Raw genomic sequence first — 27,505 nt, forward strand, 5'->3', positions numbered from 1 at the left:
GTTTTCACCAGCAGCCGTCCCTCGAGGTGAGCCAGTATTACATGCTCAGTCGAAGCTGTGGATATTTTTCCTGTAAACATGGTTTCTGTGTCGAATAAAAACGTATTGTGCTGTGATCGCAATTGTTTTGCTGTCGGTGTCATCTGTTTTCAATGTTTGGGGGAGATTGATTATATTATATATCATTTCAGACAAATTTAGCGTGTTTACCAGATATTAGATAGGTGTTCTAAAACGGTATATTAATTTAACATCGTGAAATTGACAAATGTATTTGTACACAGGCGTCTCATAAATTCCGAGGTGCACGATTTTAGCCATTTTATTCTCGGATCATTAAGAAACTTGCTTGTTCCGATGAGCTGATAATTACTGATGATGCATCCTTTGCTTCCAATAGATGCTTTTCTTTGACTCATCCAACGATACACATTAGAGTCATCATATAACAGGCAGGAGATGAATACATGTCAGTCACTACTGCTTTTTCGGAATTAATGAATTGTGTCTCAAAACAATGGACACAACCAAGCCACATAAAAGGGATCTGGAATAGTCAAGATTTTTATTATGAAAATTGAGCATTCTGAAAATTAAACCGTTGATTTCATCATTTTTGTGAGCAGGACCTGAGAGTGAGAGTTTACCTCCTAAAAATCCCAGAAATTTCAGAATAAGCCAGTATAAAGTTGCTAGGCCTTAAAACTAATGAACATATGAAACTACTGACAATATTTTCATGAGACTTGGTGAAAGTTTGTGGTACTGGTCAGGGAAGATCTCATAAACTTTTTCGTGCAGATCCGGATCAGAGGATAGATTTAGGAAGCTTTCTCTTTCTCTTTCTTTAACATTGTAAGATAGGACTGTTCTTGACATTTTTGCCGTTTTCTGAATAATTCATGGAGGTTGATGAAAGAAAAGACATCTGTATTAGGGAACTGATGTTTATAAATGTGTGCACTTTATTCAGCTTGATTGAATTCAAAGGGACTATTGGGCATGGGCAGAGGTACACGCTGTACTGGCTACCATTGCAGTGTGTTTGTCAGCAGAACTACACAAACTACAATGCAGATTTCCTCGAAACCTGGTGGAAGAATGGGCCAAGAAAGAAGCCATTCCACCAATTTCCCAACAATCTTGATGTAAAAAATCTGACATATTTAAGGAACTGATATCCACAAGTGAGTTGGACTTGGTTCAGCTTGACTGAGATGATGGGGACAGTGGTATCTTGCTGGAGTTTTGTGCTCTACTGAGTGTCATCCCAGTTCATTTTCTCGGAGTCGTGTACAGCTGTGATACATTAAATGGGCTTGAATGACACAATGTCTCAACACTCCCTCTATGCACTGCAGGTTTCCACATGTGTGTGTAGCATGTCTCAAGGGAACTCTTGAATACAGGCTGTTGAACATATTGATCATCTCCTGCTGCACCTTAACAGGTCAGTCGGTGCAGCAGGACAGATGGCTCCCAGCTGCAGCCCAGTGACAGGACAAAGGTGTCAGTCTGTGGGTGCACAAATGATGCAGGTGACATATTTACATTGCGTCCCGCCTACAGGGCGTGGAAATGAGTCTCCTCTCCAAAACTATTTCACTGGGGAGGGCGGGACACCGAGGGCATCATCATCTCCATCGATGGCCCATCCACCACAGGGTGAGTGAAACAGAGCATCGACATTAACAGTAGCGTTGAGCCACACAGCTGATCGGAGCACAGATCCAGACAGAGTCGGGACATGATGTGAAGCAGACAGACTGTGGCTGCACTGCAATGGAGGAGCAGACGCTGGACCGGACTGGATGACTGGAAACCATTAGCCGCCTTGTGGGGATCGACGCTGCCGCTGGCTGCAACGACGAGTGAGTGTGATGCTGTTTAATGTGACTTTCACCGGGAGGAGACGGAGCTGTCTGTCCGTGTTAGCATCTGTCCAGCGCAGCGCCATTAGCAGCCGCTATGATTGATCCAGTTTGAGGCTGAACACGGAGCCTCCGCCTCATCAGCGTGTGAGCTGCCATAGCTCCGGAGCAGCCCGATCCATCAGCAATAATCAATAATACATCTAGATAAGTCCGCGTTAAGACTTCTTCCACAGGAGAAGTGTGGTAGTGTGAGGTGATAGCTAACGTTAACGCATCATAACAGCAGGCGACACGCAGGATGATCGATTCATGTAAAACACTAACAGACTCAAACTGTCACCACCACAGTGAAATGTGTGTTACACGTGTGGACAGGATAAAGGAAAACAGTTGTTTTTATATCCACTAACGGAGCAGCCATTTCTCCTAATGAGCGTCGCGCCGCCAGAGGGGGCGCCACTCCGCATATTCAACAAGCTAACAAGCTATCAGAAAAGTTGGGGCTTCATCCACGGAGCGGGAGCGGGTTGTTCGAACCAGCCAGCCCGCACGCACGCACCACACCACGGCCAGAGGCAGGTTTAAAATGGCGTCGAAAGCATCCGGGTGGCGGTGTGAGAGGAGCTGGTGGCGGCGACCAGAAGAAGTTGGGGGGTCTTTGTGAGAAGAGGATCCTCGGATCACACTGGGGCATTTCTATTCAGCTGTTGCTAAGCTACCACCCATAGCTGCCACCAGGAGAGAGAGTGTGGAAGAGAGCGAGAGAGAGAGAGAGAATCACATTCACACTGTGATGCCATACAGCAGGAGCCCAGTGTGTAGGATGTGGCTGAGAGGGATCTATTGAATATAAAATAATCCTAGTGAGGTTTCACTAGTGTGTTTCATCTAATTTCTACAAATGGTGGTTTGCTTCACTCTGGAATTGGTCCTTTATAGTTAAATACTTTATGTTTACATCAGGAGCGGGTCCTCTGACAACTGGAGGCCACCACAGGTTCTCCTTCATGTGTGGAAGGGGAGGTGTGAGGTGCGGGGTGTTCAGCTGCAACATACAACTCCACCACTAGGTGTCACTAAATTCTACACACTAAACCTTTCAACACACATTAAGACAAGTTTATCTTATAGCAATTATTGTGGATTTACATTGGGACGTTGGTGCACCATCACAATTCCACTTGGACACACAAATAAATCTCAGTCATAACAAATGACTATTTAGCTCTCGTATGGGAAATCTGATACATTCTAAGTAGCTTGATGTTAAGATGTCAATACAAATTTTTTTTTTAACGGTTTAGTTTGGTGAAGACGTTGAGTCAAACTGTCATTTTCAGTTTTATTATCTGATCCGATGTGAAATACTTTGAGTGGATCCTGATGTCAAAATACATTTGCGGTCTCAAACGAGTGCGTTTCATTATTAGCTAGAATGGCAATCAGTTGAGCTCATGCCTGCGCCAAGGCCCAGCAGTGCACTTATGAACCCAGATTTAAATTAACTAGATACACATTTCACACACTCATAAATATCAGTCCCTTTAAAATTCCTGATTTCTTTCATCATCCATGAATTGTTCTCTAGAAAAACTGTGAGATGTTGAGAAACGTCAGAATTATTTTATAGGCCAAGTGTATTTTCACATGCAGGAAATTGACTCTGTGTGGTTGGTGCATCAGATATAAAACAACAATATATATAAGTACAAAACAATATATATATATATATATATACTCGTAGAAAGAACAATAAGTTATTGGCCAGTGCGGTGCTAAGGTGCAGTGATTTTGTTTCTGTTACAGTAAGTTGAGTGTTTATTTTTTCAGTTTTTTGAGACTCCAATGAATGTGTTTAAAAATTAATTATACTTATAGAAAATTCTTTTTTCCATTCAGGATCATATGGACACACTGTCTCCAGCTCCACAATAGAAATAAGTGTGCTGCATAAATAATAAGATTGTACTAAATGTCTGTGCAACATTCTTTGAGTTTTCCGCCAGTTGGCCGTGATATAAATTGCAAATTTGTACAGAAAACGGGGACATTTTCAGCAGGTCAGGCTGACAGAACGTTATGTTAGGGTATGCAGTCTCTCTCCATCAGATGGCTGCTTGGAATCTGAAATCAGCTGGCAGCTTTCACTCTGACTCTCTCAGCTGGCAGAATCCACCTCAATCTGTTGTGGATGATGTGCAGCTCATGTACGTCACCTTATCTCAGTCTGAGTGGGAACGATTTTCAATGATTATGCAGTGTATAGTTGCAGCGATGGTTATATTCGTAGTATGTCTTATATTTTATTTCATTTAGAGATATTTTTGTCGTGAGGACCCGGTGTCTGCACTACAATAATAAATGTATACAGATGCAATTTCCTCCGGAGAGTAAAGCAGAAAACAAACCCGTGCGAAAGGTTCTGCTGCTGGAATTCACTGTAATTGGTAAATCTCTAGACTAAAGGCTCTGGCTCAGGCTGTTGGTTAGATTCAGAGGGTTTATTTGACCTGTCACAATCTGGTAATGTTTAAGATTTCTTTTCAAATGAGCAGCTGTGAGCCACACAGAGTGTTTTGTGTTCTGAAAGCAGCCTGACTGCAAAGAGCCATTTGGAGAGCAGTAGCGTCTTTTCTTCTTCGCCACCTTCCTCCCAAAAGCAGCAGAGTCTTTCAGACAGCTTTGTTATTCTTCCTCCATGTCAGAGCTGAGGGATCTCTCTGTCGCCACACATTGTGTTGTGGTGACTCTTTTTGATGGCCATCATGAGAGTTTGAGCAGATGGCCAGAAGGTTACTTCTCATTTGATTCTAATTTGTGAACATTTCTGCTCAGTTTTTGGATAAATACATACAGTTTGTCTTAATGTCTTAATCTTTTCATTGCCAAAAAAGCTAAATTTTAAGAGCAGCAGGGAACGTTGTAATAAATCGGAGATTCATGATATTCCAAATATAGTCACAACAAAAAGCAGATCGTATATCCTGATGTTTTAATGGATTTTTACCAGAGAAACTAATATATGATGACAAAATTGTTTGTAATTAGCTCGAATTGTCTTATCTGTGCTGCAGTTTCATGTTATTTTAGGTAATATGATATTCAGTACATACATGTTACTTTTTCATCTAAGATTATCATCTGTGTTTGTGCTGTTCTTATGTGGCGTTGACAGTAGATTGATGACAGGGAAATTAATTTGAATTATTTTAACATAAGGCTGAAAGATAAATGTGAAATGGCGAACACATCTAAAGAGTTTGTGAAGATGTGCAAATAGGGGTTAAGATTTAGCAATAAAGTGCAATAACATTATGAATATTTCCCAGGTCCATAGAAACACAGCAGACCCAGAGTCCAGTCTGCAGAAGGCTTAACTTAGTGTGTGTGTGTGTGTGTGTGTGTGTGTGTGTGTGTGTGTGTGTGTGTGTGTGTGTGTGTGTGTGTGTGTGTGTGTGTGTGTGTGTGTGTGTGTGTGTGTGTGTGTGTGTGTGTGTGTGTGTGTGTGTGTGTGTGTGTGTGTGTGTGTGTGTGTGTGTGTGTGTGTGTGTGTGTGGATTTTGTGAAACAGTCATGCTTATTGATGCCTTCATGAACAGATTCAGTTCAGAGGAGAGGAAGTGCAGAGATGCAGCAAACTTGAGTGTTTTGGTTTTTGCACTGACATGACCACCATGTTGGTTTGTGTGTTAACACAGGAGCTGACACAGTGGTTTATACAGCAGAGCTGTGAGAGTGACTGACCCCTCAACACTTCTCCCCTAGGTGATGTATAAACTCTACTTCATATAATCCTCAAGTTAATCAATGATCAGAAAACACGATATCCTGACACAGTGGCGATGAAGATTTAACACAAATGACTTCTTTCCTTCTTTAGGGTTTTACAGTAACAGCCATGCCGCCCCCTGCTGACATCGTGAAGGTGGCTATTGAATGGCCAGGTGCTAATGCTCAGCTCATAGAGATGGACCAGGTCTGTATTTGTGTAGAATATAAGATAAAATAAAACTGCTGCACTACAATTGAAGGACATGAGTGTTGCCGAGCTCAGCGAGCTGTACTATAGTTATGCAGAAAACGGTCAAGTGTGCTGTGGTTGTCACGACAACAAACACATCAGGGGAGATAGATGTAGTTTTTTTTTTTTGATGGACTAGTGCCTGTAAACTTGGAGGGTGAGGGTTGTAGGCTGTGAAAATAAAATAAATAACAGGTTACCACCAGTGGAAACTATAGGAGAACAGTGCATGGTTGAATCTGTCTATTTTTGTTTATTGAAGATTATGTTATGTCTGTTGTTGTTTTTTCTAGCAGCTTTTGTTTTGCTAGAAAGAAAACCTCAATCTAAAGTCGACCGAGGTCCTCAGCAATAGGGTTGTTGATAAACAATCAGACAGAGGTTCCTCCATTTATAGTTAGATATGGTTGTGCAACAAACTTGTGAAGTGTTGATATGTTAATCAAACATTTAATCAGAGATTGATGTGTTATTTCAACTATTCAATATTGTCATTTTCTTCTTTTCTTCTTTTCTTTCTGTTTTGCAGAAAAGACCTTTGTCCTCAATAATACGAGAAGTGTGTGATGGGTAAGCATTCATCCTCCACATCCTTACATTTTACTGATTACTTTTTATTATGCCTCCACGCCGGTGACAGCCAGTGGCCGGAGGCATTATGTTTTCAGGTTGTTGGTACGTCTGTACGTCTGTAAGTCACATTCCTGAGAACAGGATATCTCTCCAAAATGCCCTCAGGGAATTTCCTCACATTTGGTACAAATATTCACTTCGACTAAAGGAGGAAATGATTAGATCTTGGCTGTCAAAGGTCAAGCTCATAGTGACCTCACAAGGCACATTTTCTCCACGTGAAGGTGATATCTCTTGAACACCATCATGGAATCCTTTTTGCACAAACATTTACTTTGACTCAAAGATTAATCCACTAGATTTTTGTAGCCTCGGGTCAAAGGTCAAGGTCACTGTGGCATCATAAAGTATGTTTATGTTTTTCTTGAACATGATATTTTAAGATCAGCTTAAGGGAGTCAAAGATAGAAGTGATCATGTTTTAGTTTTCAGAGGTCACAGTGACTTTATATGAATCTGAAAAAAAAAGTATGTAGAAATATATACACCGAATCTGCACTGGTTGGTGGAGGCATACAACCACTGTGCAGTAGTTGTGTCTTTAACTTAAATTTGTTTTTGATCAATCATAAACAAATTATATGTATGAGATTTTATGTAGATTGAACTAAAAAAGCAGTCAGTTTGGTTCTTATTATTATTATTAGGGCAAAAGGTGCATTGGTCAATTCCGCATAGCTCCTGTAAATAAATCTGAGGACTTATTTGAAAACTGATGATGAGCTGCTGAAAACCACAACTCTCAGTGGAGCGTAGCTAATAAAATCAAAACAATATGACCTGACTTTGACCTGTTCCTTTCTGATTTGTGTGTGTTCTTTATTATTGGGGGAAAATACTGTCTCACGACTTCAGGTAACTGTGTTAGCACCAACTCATCTGCTCTGTCGAGTTCTGTGGGTGGAGATATGTCATCTTCTGATGACTCTGGAAACGGAAAATTCTTTGCACCTCACTGTTAAACACCCACGGAATAATTCTCCTCTACAATCTCTCTGCTCACGGCTTGTGTAAATACGACTGCTGCAGGGAGGAAGCTGACTCTCCGCAACCTTTTGTTCATGTGTACTATGCTGCATTTTAAAACTGCTGCATTATGTTCCTCTGAGTTTGTGGTAGATACACTTACAATGAGTTATACCTTTTCTCTCTGTGTTTGTCCTCAGCTGGTCTTTGTCAGGCGCAGAGCAGTTTGCCCTGCGTTATGCTGACGGCCCTCAGCTTTATATCACTGAGCAGGTTAGCTCTACTGTTTTCTCCCTTAACTTGTGTTGATATCTTTGTTAATCGCTGTTGATCTTGTACATAAATTCTTTCTCTATAACCTTTTTTAGAGCCGTGGTGAAATCAAAAATGGGACCATCCTTCGATTAGCCATTTCTCCTGTGAGTGACCCTCCTTCATAGTCCTGTTCAGTTTCAAACTTTCCTTTAAACAGGAGAATATCCTAGCAACTGAAGTGCTCGTTCTGTAATTCATATTGTGTAGTAACTACACAGGGTTTGCACACATCAAACTATGTCTGTGCAGGTCTGTGAAAGATTTTTGAATCTCTAAAATGTGACGTTATAAGTTTCTTTTTAAGACACACTGTGTGAGGAAAATCTTTCAGGGAGATGGAATGAATGTTTTCTGGAGACTGATGATGTCTTAAGCACAGTTGTTTATTCTAAATACCTGATGCATCAGAGTGACCAGGCAGATGAGCCGTACAGAGAGTTACCCTAAAACTAAATTAAGACATACTGCTCTTAATAAAATAATTGTGTGACTTGATGTGATTCAAGTCACACTATTAAAAAGACGGTGAAGACAAATCATGAATGTATCACCCAACTTTTCCTAACCCTTACCTGTCATGAGTGCTTTTGAGCTGAGGCACAGCATCAAAAACATCATTCAGTGGTAGATTCATCATGGATGTGAGGTTTCAGTTTTTTCTATCTGGAAATCAGGGGCGTGCTGCTCGTCAGCTCCTGGAGAGGATCCAGTCCCACGGCATCGACGCACGTCTCGAGGCTCTGAAAGAGCTCGCCAAGCTGTCTGCAGATCCAACCTTTGCCGCAGAGTTCATCAACATGGAAGGCATCGGGACTCTGGCTCGTCTTGTCGAGAGTGGCACCCAGTGAGCACAGCGTCTGTTTTGTTTTGTGATGACAACGTGATATTAATTCAGTCTGGAAACTAAACTTCCAATGAAACCTTTTACACAAAGTTATTATGAATTTAGAAGAGGTGAGCTTATGTGAACAGTTGATGACAAACCGTTCTTCACCTCCTTCAGCTTCGGTGAAATGCTGGCCTTCACTCTCACTGCCTTTCTGGAGCTAATGGATCATGGCATTGTGTCCTGGGACCTCATCTCTCTGTCCTTCATCAAACAGGTACCTGCTCCAACAATAGAGTCATCCATCTGACTCATTCGACTTTCACAGAGACCTTGCTGGACAAATCTCCACTGTTGAAAAGTTTCCAGGTCTTCCCTTTTATTCCTTGTTTACTCACATGCTTTATTTATTTACATACATACATTTTCTTTTTCTTTAGAATCACTTTTTGACTTTTAAGGATCGCATAAACTTGCGCAAACACTGAATGAGCTCAGAGTCTGACTTTTGTCATTCACTGGGTTAAGCATCTCCTCTTCCTCTAACTCAGATTGCGGGTTATGTGAACCAGCCAATGGTGGATGTGTCCATCCTTCAGCGTTCTCTGGCGATACTGGAGAGCATGGTCCTCAACAGCCACAGCCTCTACCACCGAGTGGCCCAGGAGATCACCGTGGGACAGCTCATCGGGCACCTGCAAGTGTGAGCACACACACATGCACAGGGGCTTTCCGCACTCTGATATTAGGGCCGAGGAGTGAATGTGGCTATAAAAAATAAAATTTAATAAAAATTGCTGTTGATATATGCTCTTGGCATTTTTTAAGGGGTGCGTTCAGGATTCGTAGATGAACCCAGTCTATTTTTATTCTCTTGTTGTCACAAAATCCACTGAAAAGACCAAAACCAACTTGAGCATGAAACAGTTGGAATCTGTAGTTTCAGCAGATGTGTCTCTACTACATTCAGCTGTGGATTAATACACATTTAGTGTTCTAGTCAGCATTTAAAGCAGCAATAAATGTGAGCTTGATTAAAAAATAAAGAGCGTGCAATAATCCTAATGATTAAACATTTCATCTGGGATCATGTCAGTGTCTCACTGAAATGAAACTATAACGTTTCAGTTACTTAGACATAGTTTTTTAGTGTGATAAATGAATTGTTTGTTTTGGTCTTTTTTATGGTAATAAAGAAATGTCCAATGACAACGAAATGTTTAACGTAAAATTGAGAAAACAATTGTTCAAAAATTGTGGGAGTGTTGGAGTGGTGTCTAAAAATCCTGCACTCACCTCAGAAATATTCATAGGCTGATAATTAAGATGGACGAGGTGTCTCCACTTCCTCCTGTTATATAAAAAATATCCTGTCTTCTACTTTGGTCCATGTCCCATCCACTAACATGGACGAGGAGGAATAAGGATGTATTGGCTGTCATCTCAGCCCTCTTAATATTCAGTCTATGGCAGTAGTTATAGTGATAGAGTAAGAGTAAGTGTGATGTAGGTTAGATGTGAGCCTGAGATCTGTGGAGATTTGTGGAGCACGATGCTTCTAACTGGTTGTTATGATGCTGAATGAACTTTCAGGTCAAACCAGGAGATCCAGACGTACGCCATCGCTCTCATCAATGCTCTTTTCCTGAAGGCGCCAGAGGACAGACGACAGGTCAGTGAACAGCGGTCACAGAGAAAATGACTGAGTACACTTTATAGATAGACCTGACTGGAATACTAATACTGTTGAAGTTGCACATTACATTAAAAAAGCCACCCATGCATAATCATTTTACATTTAGTCACAGTAGTCATATTTATTTTCGGTACCAGAGAGTTGCCTCACCCTGGTTGCTCGTGTGTGCAGCAGTAGGTTAGTTGAGGCTAATCTCATGGGTAGATGTCTGTCTGCCAGCTGACACGTTGTGGATTCTGTCTGTCAGTCATTGCTGTAATGACACACTCTCTCTTAGTAGAACTCCGCTTCCTTTGAGGTTTTTACATTTGTTTTGCTGTAGTGATGTCAGAATAGTTCACAGCAGCCCTCCAGCCATAACTGACCGAGTACCATAAGCCATTTTCAGACATGGCAAATGGCCAAATTGGGTCAGGACATTTTCCTGATTTTGCCTTTGTCATATGAAGACGGCAGAAGGAGATTGTTTACGTCAGACGTGTTCACAACAACAAGAAAATGTCCAGAACATTCAGAGGGGCTCACTCTGACATTTTATAAGGGTGCTGGCAGGAAAAGTCACCGGAAATTGTCCGTCACAACCGGCTCTGAAATTCGATTTTCACTTACTGTCCCCCCAAATAATTTGAGGAATGTCGGCCTTCTGTCTGAAAGCAGGTACAGTATCCTACACGAAGAAAGAGTTCAGAGGGGATTCATTAGTTCTGTTAAAGTCAAGGATTTACCTTAATGTCACTCATGGTCTATACTAGTCAAACAGTCAGAAGGAGATGAATTAAAAAAAAGAAGTCAGTTATCAATAAAAGCACCATCCACATACAGTAACCTAATATTAAATGGTGAAAGTCTATATTCACATTATGTCGCAGTTGTCCATCTTGATATTAGAGATGCAAAAACAAAGAGTTTTCTGTATCTGAAATATCTTTGAAACAAATGTACAAAAACTAAAGGAGTGAGGGCTTTTTAAAATCTGTCACTGAACACTAGCGTCTCACCCCCCTGAGCTGTACTCACTCTTATCCCAGCTCAGTTAGTGCCCTAACGTACTGCAGGGCCTCATCCTGTTTCATGCTGTTTTGTCTCCGTGTGTGTCAGTGTGTGTGCTATTTCTAAAAGATGTTATATCTGATCTAAATATCAATGGAGGATTTTCTGTCTGTTTGTCTTTATTTAGATTTTCTCAACAACCACTCAACTTCAAACTCTGCAGGTGTATTACTGATGAAACGTGAATGTGCTGCATTGACTATAACGTTTTTTACATGAGCTGTTGTTGAGTAAATCGACAGACAGTTAATCCTCTGTTTGCTTTCACCTGCCAACTGTACTTTGTGTTACCATGGTAGCCATGTTTTCTCCTCACTAGAGATGAGCCATTTATGATTTCACTGACAATCAGTTTTGTTTTTTACTCATTGAAGTCTTACTTAATAATAAGATATAAAAGAAAACACTTCACTACTACTACTTTAAAATGAAATGATAATGTAGACTGAATTATTGTATTTCATTAAGTGTTGACATTATGCAGTGTGTGTACACTTAAGAGAAAACAACAACTCTATTTATGAATGTGTACCACGTTGAATTTAAATTTTTAATAATAAGCTCCTGCATCTTTATCGAGCCCCCTCTATTCCAAGTGGATGTAATAGTCATGTGTTGCTTGTCATTCGGATTCACTGTGAAAGCTGTTTTGGCTTCAGTGAGTGTCAACCACCACTTAAATGGGAAATTAGGTTGAAAAAATATTCTGGTAAAAATATTTGTTAAACGTAATTTAAAAATTATCTAAGAAGGAAAGCTGTCTTTTCATGTTGCTGCTCTTGACCACTGGAGGGTGATCTGAGTCAGTTCTAGTGAGTTAAATACAGCACATACTGTCTGGCTCAGTTGAGTCAGTTTACAGCTCAATCAATACACAGGTTACTGTTAAATACTTTCTTCTCACTTATATAATTTTCAAAGAAGTGACGTGTGAAAATTGATCTGAAAGTCTTGAAGCAATGTATAATTTATTTATGTATTAATTTCAGCCTTTATTTTACAAGGTTAGTCCATTGAGATTAATACACTCCTTTACAAGGGAGACCTGGCCAACAATCGCAGTATCACAGTTTTAAGTTATAATATTTAACGGAAAACACATATGGTAACTAGAATCACACTCCAAGATTACATCCCTCTGCCAAAGCCTGAAGAGTCCCCTCGTGAAACCACATTTAAATTCACTGGATCCAGGTTTTCAATTTCACACTCATAAATAGTAGTCTTTTCATCAAGCTGCAAATATAATTATGGGAAATGCTGAAAGAAGGCCCCACTCTCTGATCTGGATTCTTTACCAAAATGTAATGGGTTTCTTTTCCAGTTCCGTCAAAGCTTTGGGAACAACAGTTTGCAAATAGCTGTTTGGTTGTCTCTCCACTTTTGTGTCTTTCATATAAACCCCAACTTATCAGGGGCCTTTACCAGAATACTTTTTCGTTATCCAGCTTCTCTTAACCTAACATCTGTCAACCTGATTTCCTGTGCTATGAAGCTGGTTATCAACAGTCTTAGGAAACGCTGGCTTCTCTTATCCAGCTACAAGCACGTTCATGTGACCGAGGTGACATTGTCTGAACTAAAAATTAAGTTCTTGATATAATATAAGAAGGAACGCAGTTTGAATCGGTAATAGCGACCTTTAATAGGGACTTTCAACACAGTGAAATATAAATGATGGTCATAGAAGTAGAAAGGCAAATAAGCCTGATCTTAAAAGAAGTAGCCCAAATATTAACTGTGAATAATTTGAGGAATTTACATACTGCTTAGTAGCCTGTTTAATTTTTACTTTGTTTATGTTAAGTGATGTCAGACTTTTTCTGCTACCACAGCAGAGAGGAGAGATGAGCAGCAGTAAATGTGTGTTAAACCAGAAGTTACTTCTTAGTCGAGGCCCCGTGGCTCCATGATTATTAAAATATTGATAAAAAGATCCCCTTCTCCTCAGAGGGTTGTTTAAAGCATGTAAGGTGGCTTTGCGTTCTTATTCGACGTAGTGCTGTTCTATGTCTGTATTCTGTTGCATGCTGTGCCAGTGATGTATCCCTGTATCTCATGGTCCGTGTGTGCACTTTTTGTTTCCATTGCTGTTACTCCCATGTCCCTCCTCCCTCCCTTCAACGCGTAGGAGGAGTATACTAACCCACTGGAGCAGCACCTCACTGTGAGTACACATCCCGCAGCATCTCATACCGTCCTCTCCACCCCCAGCCCTTCTCCTCCCTCACTCTCTCCTGGTGTTTCTGAGTCATGAACAGCCGCTGTCTAATCCATGCAAATTGAGAAAGAACCATAGCTTGCTCCAGCAGCAGACAGACTGTGTTGACATATTGAAGTTAGACCCTGTTGCCATGTATTAGGGAGGGAGCTCAGAGTTCAAACCAGAGATAGACATATAGCTTCAGGATGTTGCTACATTTCAGTAATCGTTTTAAATTCTGATTTTCTGTTGGTAGATTTAAAGTGAGGTCTTTCCACTTTTCTGCTCCTTCCTTCCTGCTTCTTCTGACCTGTGTGTTGGATTATTGTATCTCTTCCTCTCAGGAAATGGCGAGCACTTTGGCCCAGAAACACTTGCGATCCATCATCCTCAACGTGAGTATGAAGTTGATACTCTGCTCCAGTGGCTGTTAAGCTTCCAGACGGCTGTGAAATACATGGGTGTCAATTTTAAGTCACTACTAAAGCTTTAAAACTTACAGAATACATCTCTTCAGCCTTCTTGTTTTTTTTGGTCATTCGAGGTCTGAAAGTTTCAGCCCCGAGACAAAGCAGAGAAGTCGATAAAGCTGTACTCACTCGGGGAGCTGTGACATAAAACCAGCAAATGTGATATGGCATGAAGATCCATGAAGTGGAACAGAGTCTGCTCTGAAAAGAATTCCTTTTGGCACCAGCTCATCTGGATGTGGCTGCAAATATTAGTGAGGAAGACGCTGCACTCCTGATTCCCGGAGCCAGAAACATTTCTGCAGCCCTGCACGCTCTGAGGGATGATTTAATGAGACCTGGTTAACTGCTGGATGCTCCCACTGTCTCTGTTATCGCCTGTTAAAAGGCAGTATTTAAAAAATCATTTAACATTTCCTTGACTGACAATTGCACATGCTCTTCAGCTCGTTGAAGAACAATCAAGCAGGCTTTTAATTTTACATTCTAGAGGTATATTTGTATTAGTGCTCTGTGAATTATTCATCGGTTGTTGGTGCACAAATTGCAAACCTATGTAGAGATTCTGTTCCTAACTCAAGTTCTCCTTTTCTAGCATGTTATAAGAGGAAATCGACCAATCAAAGCTGAAATGGCACACCAGCTGTATGTGCTGCAGGTGTTGACCTTTAACCTATTGGAAGAGAGAATGATGACCAAAATGGATCCTAATGACCAGGTAAAGATTTTTTTTAAATTTCTGTTTATTTTCTTAATCCTGATTAATCCTCTTAAAACTGATTCCTGCACTCTCTCCCCCCCCTGCCCAAAATGTGTCCTGCCATCCAAATTTTGTTGCTTCTCACTTAATGTTTTTCTGACGTTCAATTCCAACAACTGTCTGTTAATGTTATGTCCTCTTGTTTTGCCTCAGACCCAGAGAGATATCATTTTTGAGCTGCGTAGGATTGCCTTTGATGGAGAAAATGACCCGACAGGCACAGAGAAGAGAAAGGCCATGTACACCAAGGACTACAAGATGCTGGGTTTCACTGTGAGTCTCCACATCTCAGCTGCTTCTGTTTGGGGAGAGAACACTTGAAGAACTAGAAATATAAATAGAATAAAACAGAAAAAATAATTATGTTTTTAACAGCTTTATTGTCTCTTCATATTATTTCTGTGTTAAGAACCATGTGAACCCAGCGATGGATTTCACCCAGACTCCTCCAGGGATGCTGGCTCTGGACAACATGCTGTACCTGGCCAAAGTTCACCAGGACACGTACATCAGGGTGAGTTCTGGCGTTGGGCATCACTTCTCACAGCTCACAAAGGCATAGAAGTCAACCACACCTAACGTGTCCCCTCACTCCTGACAGATTGTCCTGGAGAACAGTAGCCGTGAGGACAAGCACGAATGTCCCTTTGGCCGGTGCGCCATCGAACTCACTCGAATGTTGTGCGAGATCCTCCAGGTTGGAGAGTTACGTAAGTAGATGTGTGTGTAACAGGAGATGTAGCTCTTGTTCTTTTATCAAATCGTTGTCTCGAAATGGGATAAACACGTGTCTAGTGTCCGAAGGGTAAAGAAACAAACCACATAACTGCAATGTCAATTTTCTGGCCAGGAAACCCTCCCTGACCTTGTTTTCTGTCTCTTTCTATACTGCAATCTTTGAAATATGATGGAGGATTCTTCTTTCACTCCATTTTTTTTATTATACAACTGAAGTCGTTTCTTTTCTTAGCTAACGAGGGCTGCAACGACTACCACCCCATGTTCTTTACCCATGACCGGGCGTGGGAGGAGTTCTTCTGTGTCTGCATTCAGCTGCTTAATAAAACCTGGAAGGAGATGAGGGCCACAGCCGAGGACTTCAACAAGGTGGGGGATTAAAGAACTCACAATTTTCTTTAATATATTCATATTTATATACGAGTTTAAATCTCCAGCCTAGCTTTCATTGTGTACTTGGGAGTTAAGTCAAACATCACAGATATATAGCACTCTGTCCCCGGAAGATAATCAGACCTCATTCACTCTGTGCTGTAGATTGGATTTTTAAAATGAAATTATAACCTGTAGTCAGACACTTCAAATTGAGTTCAGGTGCATCTATGTTTGCATACATTTTCCTTTAATTTGTTTTGAGAACTTGACTGGAGTTCAACTTTGTCAAATTGAATAGTTAAGACATATTTTTAAGTATAGTTTGGACATAGTTTAGTAAAGCACCTGTGTACATAAGGTTCCATTTTAAATGTTAGTCGAACATGAAGTCATGAAGTTCAAGGAACCCTTTATAGATCTGACTGTCCAGACACTTGAGTGCCTTCGCCAAAGCTCAGACTTAGAGCTCACAGAACATCTGTACAGGGACCTGAAGTTGATTCAGACACTTTATCCGATCTAAGCTCAATAGGATGTGGCAGGAAGAAAGAGATAAACTCTCTCAATCCTGGTGTAGAAAGTTTGACTAGACCTGCCTATTAAGACTAAAGCTGTGATTGCTACCTAAGAGACTTTTAGAAATTACTGAATTGAAGTCTGAATTACAAACTGTTGTTAATACATGTTCTCAATCAGTCATTATCGGTACCTGCGTGTTGATTGATGGCAATTATATCCATTTAAAATTAGATCTAATCATAATCAAGTGTGCAAAACTTTCTGAAAGTGCTTTATATTCTTCAGCATAGAATTTTACATGTCAAATAATGATACCTTTTTGATAGGCAAAGATTTCTACTTTCTAAATTGGAAAATAAGGGTTCTGTGAATTGTAGCTCAAGAACCGTCATGGTTCACTCAAAACCATCGCAAGCAGATCTGAAAACGTTACTAATCACGTCTTTTCCTCAATCCTTCTTGTGTGCGCCGTGCGTGTAAACCGTACCCAGGTGATGCAGGTGGTGCGTGAGCAGATCACCAGAGCTCTGGCCATGAAGCCGTCCTCTTTAGACCAGCTGAAGAATAAACTGAGAGGCCTCAACTACTCAGAGATCCTGCGTCTGCGGCAGTCGGAGAGAATGAGCCAGGATGACTTCCAGTCTCCACCTATCATGTACGTCTGTGTTTAACTGCTATAGTCTTAAACTGTTTGTTTCTATCATCCCTGGACATTCACATCAGTGGAGTTTAACTAAATGGTTAGAGTATTGCATCATTAGAAACAGACTTCTGCTGAAATCCACACTCAGCTCTATAAGTGTAATTGTAGATAGTATAGTGTCGTACACATTTGTGTGTGTGTTTGTGTGTGTGTGTGTGTCTGTGTTGCTGAAGCTGTGTTTGTGTCACAGCGAGCTGCGGGAGAGAATTCAGCCCGAGATCTTAGAGCTCATCAAGCAACAGCGATTCAACCGGCTGTGTGAGGGAAGCTGCTTCCGTAAGCTGGGGAACCGCCGAAGGCAAGGTATACATCCGCCATCACTGTGCTTGTTACTGCAGCTGTTGATTGTCAGCTAAGCTTTGTGTTCCCTGTCTCGATTGTAGAGAAATTTTGGTTCTGCAGACTCTCTCTGAATCACAAAGTGCTGCACTACGGAGACCTGGATGAGTCGCCTCAGGGTGAGGTGGCTTTTGAACTCCTCAGTGACAAGAGTAAGACACATTCAAAGCCTTTTTTATGGCTTCATTTTTCAGACCTTTTATAACACACCGTCACACAGACCATAGATTAATTTTATCCTTTGGATTCCTCATAGTTCCTGTATCAGATATCAAATCCGTGGTAACTGGGAAAGACTGCCCTCATATGAAAGAAAAAAGTGCTCTCAAACAAAACAAGGTAGTATTATTGTTACTGTTTTTTTTTCTTCTCGTCATTCGAGTTGTTCTCTCGATTCTTTTACTGTGACCCAGTGTAGATGCAAAGTTTTGTCTCACTCTCTCAGGAGGTGCTGGAGTTGGCCTTCTCTGTCCTCTACGATCCCGATGAGACGCTCAACTTTGTTGCACCGAACAAGTATGAGGTAAGCTCTGCAACTCTTAAGGCTTAAAGCTAAACTACTCCGTGTTGTTGGCATATTTTTAGTCTGGTAAAGTCAAACCGCCCTTTCCCCCTTGGTGTGATTTGTTTGGACAGTTGCAAATACTGTAAACAAGCTATGTATCCTCAATCTGACCCAACGTAGCCAAAGAAACAACACGTTTAGATTCAAGTTTAGATATAAGTTTAGACACTTATTAACTGATTTCGATTTGTGCAAATTGACTTAAAGTGTATAAACTATAATTGCTAGAATTTATTAGAATTAGTATTATCATCCACCATAAAACAGTGCATGCTCAGCTGACGTCATCAGAGCCGCTGCAGTTTCAATACGAGTCAAACATATTTTTTCTCTTCTTGATGATTTGTTTGTAATCACCGCAAGATATCAACACTGATCACCACATAATGATCAATACTTTGATTGAATTGGTAAAATCTTTCTTCACAGCCGCACAAGATTCATTCAGACTCTCCTGACTAGCCTGCCTACCTCTCTTTCGCTTGCTCGTGCCAACACACACACACACACACACACACACACACACACACTAACAGGGACATTGGTCATCTGTAAGCTCAGACTGGCTCAGAATAACATTGTTTGGTCTTAACTAACACAAATGACATGCGTGTTAATTTGCATGTGGAGCGGAGAAGTCTGATCTGATCACAAGTGGTCACAGGAGACACTTTCTGGAAGCATTTTAATACCAGATGTGAACATGTTCTTAGCGCTGGCCACGTGTGACCGGATCTCTCAGGACTTGTCTTGGTACTGGGTGTGTACGGGGTCAATATCTTCTCAGTCAGAACCAAATGTGTGTTTGATTGTAACACAAACACAAATCAACGAACGGACAGACACACAGTTATATTCTATATACTGTAGCTCACGACACATGTTATGACAAATAATTCTTCATCCTTAATGTGTGTGTTTGCATTGTGTTGTGTGTTGTTGTTGTTTGGAGCAGTACTGCATCTGGACCGATGGCCTGTGTGCGCTGCTGGGCAGAGAGATGGGCAGCGACCTCACGCGCAGTGACCTGGATACTCTCATCAGCATGGAGATGAAGCTCCGCCTCCTTGACCTTGAGAACATCACAATCCCGGAAGCCCCTCCCCCTGTCCCAAAGGAGCCTAGCTCGTACAACTTCACCTACAACTACAGCTGAGATGTGTGTGTGTGTGTGTGTGTGTGTGTGTGTGTGCATGGGAGTATAGGCGCGAGTGTGCATTTGCGCTGCATGTGTTTTTTTGTTCAGGATGACAATACTTGCTCTGTTGACAAGTTTACCTGCAAGTATTTCCCCCAGAAAAAGGCTACTTTTGAATTTTACTTTTCACAACATTGGAGCCTTCTCCTCGTCTCTGTGTTCTTGATGCCGTAAGGTTCCTCATATAGAAGAAATGTGTTGATAGCTTCAGAGGGAGGTCAGAGGTCGGGGTTCCTTTACAGGGAAGTTCTCCTGGAGCTGGTAGAGATTTAGTGATTGGATCTTATTTATCAGTTTAACACTCTGTTCCTCATTTTGCTGCTTTCTGATGGTTGAGCAAGAAAAATCAAAGACTAAAAATGAATAGGAGAAGAAGGGAAAGAAGCGGTGAAGGTGAAAGGATAATCTGTTCTCCACATTTGTTACTATTATAATCTATATAATTCTGTGACAGACAGGTGTTGGACTACTTATGGATGTTTAAATGATTCACTGATATACAGATTAATGTATCTTATATAGATTGATGTATCGTTTTCTCTATAAAATTTAGAAACCTTTAATCAAACAGAAAAAAAGTATTAATAATCTAATGATAGATTGAATCTATAAAATCGTGGGAAAATGTGAATCAATCTCCCCACAGCCCAATTTGATATAATGAGAGTACTTGTTTCATTTCAAAGCCCAAAGATCTTCAGTGCGCTGTAATGAAATCTAATGAAAACCAGCAGAGTCATATTTAAGAAGCTGAAAAACTATAAACTAACTATATTTCTAACACTTTAAATGTACCATTAAAAATAATCATTATAAATGATGCTGATGCTTGCTCTCGTCGTTATAGTTTGACTGTAAACTACATTTTAGGCTCTAAACCAGATTTGACTTTCACTGCACTAATGCGATGTGTGGAGAGGTCCAGCAACATGTGTCTGTAGTTTTTAATGATAAGTGCTGTAGGGGAAAAGAACAGGAGACGCTCAGGAGAGGGTATGTTAGGCTCTTTGAGTTTTCACAGAAAACTTCTCCAAAGGCTGTTAATGGATCATGGAGAAAGTTGTAAACTGCTTCACATTCTTATCGACAGATCTTTTAATTGTCTCCTGATCAACTGATCAGTTACCTGACTAATACATATTCACTTTAAACTAAATACAGTAACTGTTCTAGCGTCTGTTTACTCATTCATGCTGCCTCACTTTGTTTTACTCACTTTTCTGATCAGAGTATTGAGTAACTTTTTCATAGACATTTTCAATAACATGTCAATATATCCCACTGAAATGAAACTATCCAAGTAGGTGGAGACTTATGAAGATGCGCCTGCTTATCACACGTGTGTATGTTTTGTATGTGTGTGTATGTGCGTGGATTACGAGATTTTGTGTCTTTTGTGTTAAGAGATGTAACAAAACTGATATAAATCGGGATTAAACCTCTGACATCCAACACATACGAACCTTTCTTTTCCAATCATAGTTACTGCATTGCCTTATCAACATATTTTGCATATTAGCATTAATAAGCAGTATATGAATGGTTTACTGTAAAACACAAAATCACACAATATAATGCAGTTGTAGCCAATAGCAGGAGAATATTAATCATTCATAAATGTTTTTATTAACTACTTTAACTTTTCTTTTGAAACATTTATTGATATACATATATTAACACAGGTGTATTAACAAATAATGAACATTTGATAACACAGTATATATCAGTTTTCAACATTTGTTATTTATTGGTATATATATATGTATGCATTCATTAAGTGTTTCCCATATAAACAGCAGGAATAAAACAAAAGATTTAGTTACATAAAGATGATTTGTCAAACATTCATGTACTGTTTGATTTATATGTGCTACAACTACATGATAGTGTGCTGTAAACCATTTATTAGTTGTTTATACGTTACATGGTATTATTCAGCTGTACAGTGGTTTTGTTTGAAGCAAACTTACTTTCACATTCCAAGAGTGTTTGACGCCTCTGGTGTTTGAATTAATCAGCATTCTCTAAGCTCAAATTTAGACTTTTTATCGCACTGTGCGCAGGCAGAGCTGAATTCAAAGGGACTAAGCAGCAGCTCTGTTGGCTTCTTTTAGTCGATGTGCCAGATTTACTGCCCTCAAATGAATGGGAGCTAGTCAAAAACAGCAGAGGGACGAGGCCGTGGGCATCAGGAACATTTAGTATGGCTCATATTAGCAGTCAGAGTCTTGTACTTTGTATACAGTGGTCTCGATTAGAGTTTTAAAGCTTGATGTCATTTTTTTTATTCCCAGTTTCATTGGTTCTAAACTCTCTTCGTATTTCATTCTAGTCACTCAATGTCCTGTCGACTTACTGTGGTACTAAACACTGCTGTCATCTGTTAATGCAGAATAGAAGTATATTTTTGTAAGTGATTGTACAATCTAATCAGCTGTGAAGAGGATGGGTATTGAGCTAACATGACACTTTGCATCAGCATGTACGAACCATCCAGCACGCACGTCACTGTGGAAGAACATTTCACACTGGAATTTAATTTTTGTGTCAAATTGCTTTCGTATCAATCACATTTTCAAACCACAATCACCTCATATCATTTAGGGACGACGCCCACTCCAGCACCTAATGATGATGTCAGTGTTAATGTAAAGATAAAAAATGGAAGTTACTGTTTTTGAAAAGGCATATTTGTTTGATTTGTTTGATTTTGTTTATTTCAAATTGTTTTCTTTTCGTTTTTTCGACTGCTTAAAAAGTTTGCTTTATATTCCAGCAGGTCAGTCAACCTTTTATCTGCTCTCTGAAAATAAAAATAAAAACGCAGCTAAAATATATCAAGAAAACTCAGCAAAGTTTCCAGTGTGGAAAGAGTTGTTGCATCGGACGTGACCGTATAACTTGAAGTTTTCGCATCTTGTACTCTTTTACATGACTCGCTTAAATATTTATTTACACTTGCTAGTGACAGTTCAGAATGACTTGTTGTTAGTTGGGAAATAACAACATCAAATATTGTATACATATGGATAATTGTATGTATATGCAGTATTGTGTTGCCTTATTGAAAGAGATGTATTATGTTTTGTGTGAATAAATACAAAGTCTAACTAGTGGTAAAGGTTCATTTTTATTAGCAGATACTTTGTTATATGCACCTTTTTGAATTAAAGGCTCAGTCTGTGATTGAAGGTTTGTTCATAAATAGAACTGAAGAGTAAATTTAGATGATAATTCAGTATTTGTGTTTCTCAAGGCAAATAACTGAACCTGAACCAGTGGTGTAAGAAGTGTTCAGATCTTTTGATTAAGTAAAAATAGATTTAGAAAGTATTTCATCACAAGTAAAAAGTATTTCAAAAGATATTAATAGAGTTAACCCTAACCCTGAAGTGCAAAATACAATGTCAAATCACAAAACGCCACAAATGATAAATATCAAAACAAAACATTTTCTGTCAGCATGTCCTTACTGTTTAACAGACAGACAGCTCCTTCATCCAATCAGCGATGAACCTTGTCGACTGTAGGTGCCTACTTTTCCCGTTTGAAGTTTATGCATTTGTGATTTGCACTTAAGCGTCACAATAAAAACAGTCATTGTAAAGTCAGACTGGCCCCTGTCATTACATTAAATTAATAAATCATTGTATTAACTAACTGATTTGGTATTCATTTTGATATAAGAAGTTTTACGCTGACCCGAATCCCATATTATAAAATCAACTGTATTATGTAAAACCTTAATTTTTTTAATTTGCAAGTAATTTTACCTACAATCTGTTATAAAATGTCCCTCTGAAATATAGTGGATTCAAGGTAAAAAGAAGCTTACATGAAAATATTCAAGTTTAAGTACCTGATGTGTTTAAAGTACATCAGGTACAAAATCGTTTTAATTTAATAAATTATTTACTGGCTATTTCTCCTCAGTGTTACAACTCAGCTCTGTAAATGCACAAAAAGGAAATATAACATGTGACCGATCTGAAGTCATCTCTGTACTAGGATTATATTTGTTATAAAATTATTATAAACATGTGAGTATAATATTAAGATTAAGATTTAAAAAATGCGAACCTCGGCTTTGTCTTGACTACAGCGTCTGTTCAGTTCCAGGTCTTATCCAGTAGGGGGACACACTGCCTCTTGTGTTTAATGAGTAGGAGTCAGGCATCCTGAGCTTTTATTGGACTCATTTCTACAGTGGAGCAACAGCAGCTGCATACAGATAAGAAGGAGCTGTTGCTGCAGATGATCAGTAGTATGCAATTTGTATGATGGGAGTTAAAATCCGTCATCCCTCGCTCTATGTTTAGTGCAGCTCACTGATGTGATCAACAGCTGGTTAATGATCATTATCTCAACCAAGAAGGTTATGTTTTCACCCCTGTCTGTTGTAAAAAACGATAAAAAGCCATAGGAACTCAAAAGGTTAAGCTGCAGATCCGGATTAGGAAGCGGAATTGGTTTCCCACTTTTCTTTAATATTTCGTGATTGGGCATTTTTCAACATTTGGACTTATGCGCTGTACTGAGTGCCATTTTAGTTTTTAGTGAAATCTCAACTCAGATTGTGGTAAGGAGTAGATATGAAACAGTAAGACTGTATATATTAAAAAGATTTATTGTTCATTTATTGTTTAATAGCTGAAAATAGAATTTAACACAATCAATTCTGGATCACGTTTATGCTCGGATGTTAGGCTGCTAATCTGGATGAGTATATATACTGTATACATATATGGACAAGCGAAGCAAAAGGGTTGTTGACATCAATCACTTTGATTTACAAAGGCCAGAACGAGCAGGGATTTCACTCAGTGTCATTTCTGAAGGCAGAGTTTTGTCTGCTTGGTTCAGTCTGCAGAACATGTACACAGGAATCATTAAAAACACCCTGGAGGTCTGAGCAGCTCTTCTCTGTAAAAGATCTGTCCTTGGTTGGATTTCTTCCGTTACAGTCCAGTGATCATCAGCTGCCCAGACTCATTTGTTTCGCCTGTGTTCACCGCAGGAGTGTGATTGTCCAGTTTTATTTCCCCAGTGAGGGTTTAGGCCTTCTTTACAATAACACAGAAACAATGTCAATATATACTTTATATAAAATAAATACAAATCTCTGTCCGCATTTCTCTGATCTCTGACTCCTTTCTTCTAGCTGCTATTTACATTGATAGTTTGCGTGTCTGCGTGTGTGTCAGTGTTTTTGTCTGTGTTTTACTCATGTCATGTTCTAATTTACATGATCTCAGCAATCCTCATGTAAAAGCAGTTTCTCACTCTGCTTTGCCTGATGTCCGTTGCTCTCTTGTGTGTTATGATTGATGATCAAAGCCTTGGGACTTTTGATTTCCAGCAGAAGGGTATTGTGGATCTCTTGAGCCCCCTCCTTGGGCAGAGTGTCCCAGCTCTGACCTGCCAGCAGCAGCAGTATGAGCGTGAGCAGCAGAAGTGTGACTGCTGTGGAAGTCAGCTCCGGGCTGAGCTGCAGGCTGGGCTTTGGCTCTGGGATATCCTTCGTCTTGAATGAGGCACACTGAGGATTACCGCTCTCCCTCAACCTCCTGTTGGCATGCTTGACATCGTGGACAGTCCCTAAATGGAGGCACACGCGATAAAAGGTCTGTGCCTGCAGGTGGGTCAGGTTGAAACTCTGCGTGCCAGCCAAGATGCGTGTAGTGTATATAGGAGTGTGGGCGTTTGAGTATATGGCTTGCCAGGAAATGCGAGTGGAAGGGAGGTTGCGCCTACTCAGCCAGGACAACACAGCATAATGTTGTTCGACCTCCCTCACCTCCAACCCCGCATCCACTCTGAATAATGGAAATCCCTTCAGATTAGCGGACTTGCCCCCTTTTCTGTTCTTTTTTCTGCTGTGCACACCCACAGTAACGCTGCGTGTATCTGCTCCTAGCACATTCTCAGCAACACAGGTATATAATCCGGCCTCGCTGGGAGTGACCTTGTTGATCTCCAGCGTTCCCTCAGGAAGTAGCCGGTAGTGTTTGGAGGGGTTACAGGCGGTATCATTTCTAGCATGGCTTGAGGAGGATTTGTGGTTGAGTCCCTCAGTGGGTGTCAGCCCGGGGCAGGGAGCCGGAGCTCGTAAACCTTTGGTTGCGAGTCTTGGTGCAGGACTAAGTCTCAGCCCAGAGGGAGTCACCCAGTACATTTCAGGCTGTGGATCGGCAAGACCTCTGCAGTGCAAAACCAGTTTGCCTCCCTCTCTTACTCCCACATAGGATGGGAGGGAGCTGGCAGGGATGATAGGGAGGCAGAAGGCTGACATCTCCCTAGAAGACACCTCTCTCACTCTGCGAGCTCTGAGCTCCGGTGGTTCAGAGCACAAGGTGGCCTGTGGTTGGATGAAACGCACCATGCGAGCTGCCTCTGTATCCGTTTGTGTGTCTTTCTGCAAGGCCGCCCAGTGAAACAAGCAGTCACATCGTAGTGGGTTGGAGTGGAGGCTGACCTCCTGCAGACTAGGCAGAGAGACCATGATGTGCTGGTGCAGAGCGCTGAGAGAGTTGGAGTTGAGCATGAGACTCTCCAGCCTGCTTAGCTGGAGGAAAGCCTTTGGGTGAATGTAGGACAGACGAGGGTTGTTGGTGATCTCCAGCTTGGTGAGCTCAGGAAGATTCTCCAGAGCGGCTTCCTCAATAGAAACAAGATCGTCCATGTTGTTCAGGCCGAGCTCCTTCAGGTGGACCATATCTTGGAAATCTCCTGTCTCGATCAGTTTGATGCGGTTCTTGTTGAGGTCGAGGAACTTCAGTCCGGGCACTCTCCTCAGCGCCTGGGTGGGCACCTTGGTCAACAGGTTATCATAGAAGGAGAGGCTCTCCAAGCCGTCCAGCCCGTCCAACGCTTCCTCAGCCAGGCCTCTCAGACCCATCCCCCCAAGCACAAGACTCCTGAGGGATTTTAGAGCCAGGAAGCCTTTCTCAGGAAGAGCCTCCACTGGGTTTCCCCCAAGCATGAGAACTTCCAAGCTGGGCAAAGCCCTGAACCACCAAGGGTTGATGGTGGCGAGTCTGTTGTTGTTGATATGAAGACGCAGTAGAGAGTCCAGACCAATGAAGGCACCAGGGGCGATTGAATGTAAGTTGTTGTGGCTGAGAAAGAGTTCTTGCAGAGCTGGCAGTGAGGAGAAAGAGGACTCAGGGAGGTGACTGAGATGGTTTTCATCCAGATGAAGAGACAGCAGAGAGGGCAGGGAGGAGCCCTGAGTTATTGGCCTGACACGACTGAAGCGATTCTGGGAAAGGTCAAGGTCGGTGAGGTTGGGGAGCCCGTGCAGCACCTCAGTGTCAAGCTCAGAGAGCAGGTTGCTCTGCAGGCGCAGGGTGTGCGTGTTCGTGGGTATAGGCAAGGGGAGCGTGGTCAACAGCAGGTCGTTGCAGTCCACAGTGGGAGCTTCATGGTAGACAGAGTCAGGGGAGAACCACGGCTTGATCTGGCACACACACCGCACCGGGCACGAGACGTGCCATGGCAGCGTGTGAGGTAGTGAGCCCACAACAGTGGGCACACACACGCCGACAAACACACACAGGAGACACTGTGACTGTAGAAAATCTAAAGTCGGCCTCATAATCCCCACAGTTACACAGAAGCTGATTTAGACGGATGAGTTTGTTATGAGGAGCTGAGATGAATCATTTGGACCAGGATTGTTTAAGTTGTGTCTGCAAACTGTAAAAGATGCGGTGCAGTGTCATCAATCATTAAGTGGAAGCCAAGAGGGATTATATTATTAACAGAACATAAACATGATGTTTCGTCCCTTTACTACACAAAGAATGTTTTTATATGTTGCAGTGATCAGAGGATGCACGATGGCTGTAGCTCAATAACGGCCTTTGTTATCACACCATCGATCTCACATCCTGGCCCAGGTGCAGGACTCACAGCTCACGGCGTGGCAGCTTACTGTTCTGTTGGAGAGAAGAGGGGGAAAAGACTCAGAGTAAAAGACGAAAGACTAAAACCTGCCTTTTAATTCAGTGTTTTCAAACTAAATGTGTACGTTTTTAGTTTTTCAGTTCGCAAGATAAAGCCAAAACTACTTGACAAAATAACACAAAACCTGGTGGAACGATGCAATATGGGTCAGGGGGGAACCCATACAATTTTGATGCAGATTGGGAATTGAATCTAAGACCTTTTTTTTCACTCTAGATTGTAAGATAGAGCATTCTTTGACAATATATCTGATTTCCCAGAGAAAAATAAATGGATCTTAATGAAA

General features: G+C 41.0%; 2 protein-coding genes across 3 annotated transcripts; one reads left to right on the forward strand and one right to left on the reverse strand.

The window, feature by feature from the left end:
- The first annotated feature begins 1,629 nt into the window (after positions 1-1,629).
- elmo2 (engulfment and cell motility 2) lies at positions 1,630-22,361 on the forward strand. 2 transcript variants are annotated; one of them, XM_053444417.1, is made up of 23 exons: positions 1,630-1,871; positions 5,573-5,639; positions 5,755-5,850; positions 6,425-6,465; positions 7,695-7,767; positions 7,863-7,913; positions 8,484-8,653; positions 8,813-8,912; positions 9,187-9,338; positions 10,229-10,307; positions 13,513-13,548; positions 13,929-13,979; positions 14,650-14,772; positions 14,968-15,087; positions 15,224-15,328; positions 15,416-15,524; positions 15,785-15,921; positions 16,938-17,101; positions 17,340-17,452; positions 17,533-17,640; positions 17,745-17,827; positions 17,934-18,011; positions 19,009-22,361. In XM_053444417.1, exons 3-23 carry the CDS (start codon positions 5,773-5,775, stop codon positions 19,207-19,209), a joined length of 2,172 nt encoding a protein of 723 aa, XP_053300392.1. In that variant the 5' UTR covers positions 1,630-1,871; positions 5,573-5,639; positions 5,755-5,772; the 3' UTR covers positions 19,210-22,361. The 2 variants fall into 2 exon arrangements, with proteins under 2 accessions (XP_053300392.1, XP_053300400.1); XM_053444425.1 differs by lacking the exon at positions 13,513-13,548.
- Positions 22,362-24,502: 2,141 nt separating this feature from the next.
- On the reverse strand, positions 24,503-26,848 carry LOC128457879 (leucine-rich repeat neuronal protein 2-like). The gene has a single exon (XM_053442486.1). It carries the CDS (start codon positions 26,846-26,848, stop codon positions 24,503-24,505), a length of 2,346 nt encoding a protein of 781 aa, XP_053298461.1.
- Between the last annotated feature and the right edge of the window lie 657 nt (positions 26,849-27,505).

Source organism: Pleuronectes platessa, chromosome 2, assembly GCF_947347685.1.
Source record: "Pleuronectes platessa chromosome 2, fPlePla1.1, whole genome shotgun sequence".
Taxonomy (NCBI): domain Eukaryota; kingdom Metazoa; phylum Chordata; class Actinopteri; order Pleuronectiformes; family Pleuronectidae; genus Pleuronectes; species Pleuronectes platessa.